Source organism: Chaetodon trifascialis, chromosome 13 (assembly GCF_039877785.1).
Source record: "Chaetodon trifascialis isolate fChaTrf1 chromosome 13, fChaTrf1.hap1, whole genome shotgun sequence".
NCBI classification, from domain to species: Eukaryota; Metazoa; Chordata; class Actinopteri; order Chaetodontiformes; family Chaetodontidae; genus Chaetodon; species Chaetodon trifascialis.
The window spans coordinates 23,278,781-23,285,316 of record NC_092068.1 but is presented as its reverse complement, the minus strand read 5'-3'; the positions used below and the strand labels follow the sequence as shown (position 1 = coordinate 23,285,316).

The 6,536-nt window shown below is 44.0% G+C and overlaps 1 protein-coding gene across 1 annotated transcript; it reads right to left on the bottom strand.

Moving 5' to 3' along the window:
- Positions 1-313: 313 nt before the first annotated feature.
- On the bottom strand, positions 314-4,165 carry LOC139341698 (protein FAM161A-like). Its single transcript, XM_070978337.1, has 4 exons — positions 3,979-4,165; positions 3,095-3,372; positions 1,666-1,830; positions 314-1,560 (listed from the first exon to the last, which is right to left on the bottom strand). Exons 1-4 carry the CDS (start codon positions 4,084-4,086, stop codon positions 663-665), a joined length of 1,449 nt encoding a protein of 482 aa, XP_070834438.1. The 5' UTR covers positions 4,087-4,165; the 3' UTR covers positions 314-662.
- Between the last annotated feature and the right edge of the window lie 2,371 nt (positions 4,166-6,536).

Here is a 6,536-nt window from a genome sequence, read left to right as displayed (position 1 = left end):
CAGCATATCCTCCCTCTCATCCAAATACTTCAGGAGAAAAACCAAAAAACAGCCTGCGACAGCCATGGTGCCAAACTCCAGGCTTCAGAATGGAGGTTCACAAACCCCTGGCTGGTTTCACGGTGGCTCTGTCTTCTGTCTATTACACAGTCTACAGGAGTGTTTTTGTGGAAATGGCACGGGACGGAAGTGAAAATACACTCCAAATAGAGAAAGTGAAACTGCAAACCATTCTACAAATCAGCTGGTGGCAGTAACACTACAAGAGGTGAAGCAATGCACCAGAAAAGGAAGGAAGAGGAAACGTGAACTTGATCATAAATGATTTGTGATGAAGGAGATGCATTTCAAAACTTTATTAGACACACGCAGTATGTTTTGGTGAGACAGGTGTGTGAGAGTGAATGGGTGTATGAGAGTAAAATTATTATAAATAAAAGCTGTGAGTGCTACCGTTTACCGTTAACAGCTTCAAAAACAACTCAAAAACGTATTCTGAAAACAGCACATGCCTTGCTACACTGAAACCATCTGTGTTTTTCCATGAACTGCCGTTTGCTAAAGATTTACTGTCCAAAATATCAGAGCTTTCACTATTCATCTGCAGAATTAAGCTAACGGTTTCCTCCCTTTTGCTCCTCTTTGACTGATGAACACCTCCCTCACACGCTGCTGCAGCCACTCTTGTTGCAGAGCAGAGGCTCCGGGCCGCCTGTCTGCAGAGGTGAGGAGGTGTTGCAGGTGGTGGCTTTGTCGGTGCAGGACCACTCCCTCTCCTTCACCATCTCGATGGACAGCTGTATCTGCTTCTTCACTGGCTTGCAGGACGGACATCTCTGAGGCCCGCGGGAGGCAGGGGAGGTGTCTGACTTGGAGTGGAGCGCATCCAGCTCCAGGTCGGAGTTTGGATCGCTTTGGCCCTCCGTGGCCTCCCTCTCCAGTGTGTAGATGTTGGCAAACCGAGGCCGGCGGCGTGTGGTCTTGGTGTCCTCTCTGTGCCTGGCCCCGTACACCGAGCTGGGCATGGGCTTAGCCTTGAAGGCCCGTTGCTCCTCTTTCGGTCCCAGCTTCCCCAGCTCTGCCACAATCTTGGCCTCTCTCTTCCTCCTCTCTCTCTCCAGGAAATGGAAAGGCTGCGGTGAAGCAGCAGCAGAGGCCTGCTTTCTCTTGCTATCACGGTTGCTGTTATTACTGCTACTTCTGCTTCGGTTGGATCGCTGACTGGAGCGACGGCTCATAATTTCGTAGAGAGGCAGGTGTATGTGAGGCGGTGCTGGTGACGCCCGGAACTTTTTCTGGCATTCTTGGAGCTCCTCCAGCTCCCGCCTCAGCAAAGTGTTCTCCAGCTCGATCTCGGAGCGCGTCCGCACCTTGTGCTTCTTCCTCTCCTCCTCCCTCAGCATCATCTGAAAGGGTTTGGGAACCGTCACCTTAGCGTTTGACCTGATGCTGACCCCAGTTTGACGGGACGATCTTCCCTGTGGCTTCAGGGTGGAGGCCTTCAGCTGGAATCGAAACTGCTTCTGGGTCATGATTTCCTCTGGGCTCAGCAGGATGTCTCTGGGAGAAAATACAAACAAAGAACTTATGGACTAGAAAGCCTTAAGAAAACTTCCTCTCTGCCTCCTCATCTTAAATTTAAGATGCTGCTACGACTTCACCAACCTCCCAAAGGTTTGATCCTGGCCAGTCCTTTTCATGTTGTCCAGCTCTACTTCCCCCATGCTGTCCACTCCATAGAGCTCAGACTGATCAGAGCCGCTTGATGTCTCATGGAAGTCCAGCTCCTCTTGGGAGTTGATCCTCTGGAGTTTCCTGGTGGGGCCACTGCTGCAAGGAGCAGAGATTGTTTATCAGGAAGGAGGAGATATAACCGTCCTCACAAAGCTATCACTAAATGAAAATCTAAAGAGGAACAAAGACACCTCCTAACCTTACAAAATAATGTGTTATGGTTACGTGCATCTGACCATTTCTTTGAACTGCAGCTGTAACAGCTGCATGAAAGTACAGCTAGTCCAAAAAATATTGGTGCAAGTTAACAATACTTCATTCAGTATGAGTGCCCCTCAAAAGTCCACTGCTTTGTGACGATTGATCAATATATATGAGTTAGCGATTTTGCTTCCTCACTGCGTACATTAGCTGACCTGGAACTGCAGAACTGGCAAAATGAGTCAAGCAGCTGCTTTGGAAATCACCGACATTTTAAAAAAGCTTTGACACAATGACAGAAAACTGCCTAGTCATTATGACTTTTGGTAATCTGCAGTTGAAAACACACCTGGATGTCGAGGTTGAATGTGGACTTAACATCTAGCGGAACTGTAACAGGAACGAAACGGCTTTTCAGCGCGCAGCAGATCCTCTGATACATTTATCTGTTCAATGGTGATGGATTCTCCCAGTTAAAAGTATTGTTCAGTCCATGAGAAACATAATTTATGAGAAGACGTTAGAAGTATACTTCAGCTTTTTGCACTTCACTTACATTCAACATTCATTAAAAATGAATATTGTCTACTTTATTGTACAGTAATACAGTAATTATTGAACATACTTTTGAAAAGTGCAATGAATTACAAATACTCTTCATAGTAGTAAAGTGTACTTATGAAAAGCGTACCTTTTTCCAAGTCCAACTAATATACCGTTAGCATACGTAATTAAAGTGTACTTTAATTTCACTTATTTTTAAGTATATTTCCAACACGTTGGTGGTATACACTTGTACTACATTTTGAATGCTCATGAATCCTGATTTTCACTGGTGGACTTCAGTACAAAGTTGTGCCAATTTAGCAACTGTTTACACTTCAGCTATACTCAAGTATAAGTGTAATATGTTTTCACCTTTCTGTGTTTTCTTGCTTGCAGAATGTGCGTGTGTGTATCAGTGTACCTGCTCTTTTTTAAGAAGCAGCTGCACAATGTGTGCATACTTGTTTTGTTCCTAACATGATACATAAATGAATTAACACCTGACTAATCAATCACACACTGAAATATAGCTGAAACTATACTGGATATGGAAAAGCAGCTTGATACGAAAGGCTAAACATCTTGCAGGTGGAGCGTCTATAGTTCATCCAACCTGATTGACAGTCTGGCCTCTCTGTTCTCTCCTCCTCCCAGTCCTCCATCATCTTCCTCCCCGCGCCCCTCCCGGCCCTGGCTGATGTACATCCTCTCCAGCTCGGCCATGTTCCTCAGGTGAGCCCTCTTCAGCTCCTCCAGCCTCCTGTAGTACTCCTGGTTGGAGAAGTAAACGTGCTGCTCCCTCTGCAGGCCGTAGATTTCCAGACACAGAGACCTGCGAACGCTGCTGTCAGCTCTTCCCTCCTCGCTGCACTCTGAGTCCAGCTCATACTCCTGAAAGGTTGGACGTTGCACACATTATGATGTTTGGTGGATACACCCAGTGTCATATCACACTTTGCTGGTTGATTATCAGCATTAGAGGGTGGAAAAACCCTGCAGCTTACTGTACTTTATCTTTTCTCTCACTGGTTGTTGTAAAGGGACTGACTTGGTGATGGAGAGGTGTTAATGGCTCATAAAAATGCCTGTAATTATGCCTCATAACGTCATTTTTCATACTTAACAGGAAATAATAAAGCAGCCCTTTTCTTCAACAGGATTATTACCCTGCAGCTGAAAAGCATGCCTTGCATGTCTTTCAGTTAACAGCTGTGGTTGCATTTCAGGCCTGAAGATCTCGGTTAAAGAGCTGAGGTGAGGATGTGGGCGAGCCGAATGAACTCATCTCCATCTTTACATCTGTATTTAAAACCGTGCACCTAAATGCAACGTGGCACTAAAATCTGGTTTTTGAATAATTGTGTCTAATGACGTGTGTGAGATCCAAAGAAGCCCTGAGTAGCGATCATCTGCATTAAAATATGTGGTGGATCTTTTCCACGAGTGATAGCAGGCGTCCATTGTTATCTGAGGAGTCTTGCATCGTTAAAGCCTCACCTCACTGGTGCAGTCGTCATCCCTGACAAAGTAATGGTCTCTTTCTCCTCCGTACAGAGCCATTAATTCCTTGTTTTCCAGAGGGGCTGATCGGTACATGGCCGCCATCTTCCTCCTTCCTCTCCAACAATAAGACACTTCACTCCCAGCCTGAAGCAGAGCAGAGCTTCTGCGTGTCCTCTGTCTCCAAACTGAGCTCCTCAGCAAATAGCACAAGTGAGTCAGAGCAGGACAGCAGGAAAGATTAGAGCACACTTCACTGACATACACACAAAGACTGAAAGCTTTATCCTCTTATCATCAGGACGGCCGTGATTTTACCGTCGCCGGCGGTGCCGTTGGACAGATGGTCCATATGGTCCAGTGGCTTTTCACTCGTAGACATGATTCAAAGTGAGATAGATGTCTGCGTGGATGCTCCCAATCTGATTTACAGATTAACTTTCTTAAATACAGCACAAGTGCTTATATACAGTATCCTGCACCTGTTGCAGTTTGCAGATGGTCTGCAGGCACAAAGGCGAAGAAGTGACTTACAGTTTATGTGACATATGATGAATACCTCCAAAGCTTTACTGTTAATGTGATGTGAACTTTTGCATTATATGGCACAAATAAACTCACAGTTATCAGCTGTTCTGCGAGGAAAATTGGGTATTTTTATAGTTGGAGTTAAATGTGCTGTTTTAAGTCACATAGATGATTAACTTGCTCTCCCTTCATTTGTAAGTTATTTCATTTGTTTAATTGATGCACAGAAACGGTTATCTCAGGCAAAGGGTGGAAAGGTGTGACAGCCACCACAGATACAGCAGATACTGTAGCACCTGGACAGGTAAACAACAGTAAACAGCAGCTCCCGTATGGGCTGTATTGTGCTTTTGTGCGAGAGGTGGAGGGTGGATGGAGAGTCCTGCACTGATCACCTTTTTGGTCCAGCAGCACAAACTTTTGCTTCTAATTAACTTGGTTCAGCTGCGGGATTTTTGGGATTTGACAGATGAAGCTGGGGAGGGCGGACGCATCCCAGAGCCAACTGTGCTAATCTGTTTACTTAAGTTTCTCATCACTGTCAATACAAGAGTAGAAGTCTTCACCTTGTGCTCCAACGCCTCTCCCCATCTGTCTCCTGTCTCCTTCTATTTCATCTCCCATCCATCTACCTAAGAGCCCGAGGCAGCAGGAGACAGAGACATCTGAAGAAGAAGAAGACACAGGGTGATGTTTTCACTGTCACTAAAGCAAAATATCACAACATAATGAGTGGGTTCCAATCTTATGCCCCCTAAAATCAAGAAATATCCACACATGAGCAGGTATGGACTGGGAATGAAAACAAGAACAATGCTACTGCACTGGCATCCGGCTGAATCCACATCCGTCCACTGCAAATGCATCATCCTCAACCTGGGTGGGTAATTAGTATAAATATATACTAATATACTATATTTGGTTCTATATTTATTATATAAGATTAGCATATTCATATACTTCCATATAATAGTCTATGTTAATGACATTAATAATTCCAGTTGGACAATACAGCAGTTTAAGAAATACACAAACAACATTTGTAATCTTTGTAGGATCTGTTCCCTCATTAAGATAAGATAAGATAAGATAAGATAAGATAAGATAAGATAAGATAAGATAAGATAAGATAAGATAAGATAAGATAAAAAACTTTATTAATCCCATGCGGGGAAACTTAGTTGTTACAGACAACAAAGCATAAAAGAGAGACATCAACAAACGGCACTGCCGGTGGTTAAATATGCAGCTAACTGTTGTCCTCTGTCGAGCTGCTTCAGGAAAACCTTGACTAACAGTTGAAGAGAAAAGCTCCAGCACCAGATGGCCGCTCCGTCATTGCATGTGACCCTCATCACAGGTCATGACCTTAGCGTGCACGTGAGCCATGACCAGGTCAACCGAACCGTGATCTCTCCCTTTTAGATTGTTTCACCTGAAGCATTTCCAGTGACCCAGAAAGGTGAAAATAGACAGTGATTAAAACAGAGGGAGGAAAAAAGACAAATAAAAAGAAAAACATAGATTTTCTCTCCTTTTTATCAATTTAAAAAATGTTGGGACCCTTCAGAATTATCTTGGCAGGTAGGACTTGGCCCACTGCTTCAGGGAAATCCAACACAAGTATGACTATGATATGTAATTTGAGGTCACTTTAAAGCCCCTGTATGTTGTAGGCTTCAAGATACCACAGTGGGAGTTTCTAGTCTATATTTGCTGGTTCCTGCAATGCGCATGTGTAAAGGTTGGAGGCCTTTCTTCACTATTACTGACATGTCTATGGACGTTTCCACGTTTATACATTACGAACGCAGTGATCTGAAACATGAACTTTATGTACCTCATAAGAATAGAAGTGCTTTTTTCATTCAGTTCTTCATTAGGATGAGTTTAAAATTATGTCACAAAGAATGATAAAATCATACAAATGTTAATACTGGAGCCCCATAGGATCATTCAACGACCACCTCACGGTAATAAAAACACTGGATTCAGCCACTGGTCTGCAATACAACGTCTGTCCACAC

Excerpts from the sequence above, each read along its gene's own strand:
- LOC139341698 (XM_070978337.1), bottom strand. The coding sequence starts at position 4,086 with ATGGCGGCCATGTACCGATCAGCCCCTCTGGAAAACAAGGAATTAATG. Across the intron at positions 3,373-3,978 it reads ATGACGACTGCACCAGTGAG|GAGTATGAGCTGGACTCAGA; the intron begins GTGAGGCTTTAA and ends CCAACCTTTCAG. Across the intron at positions 1,831-3,094 it reads GAGGCCAGACTGTCAATCAG|CAGTGGCCCCACCAGGAAAC; the intron begins GTTGGATGAACT and ends TGCTCCTTGCAG.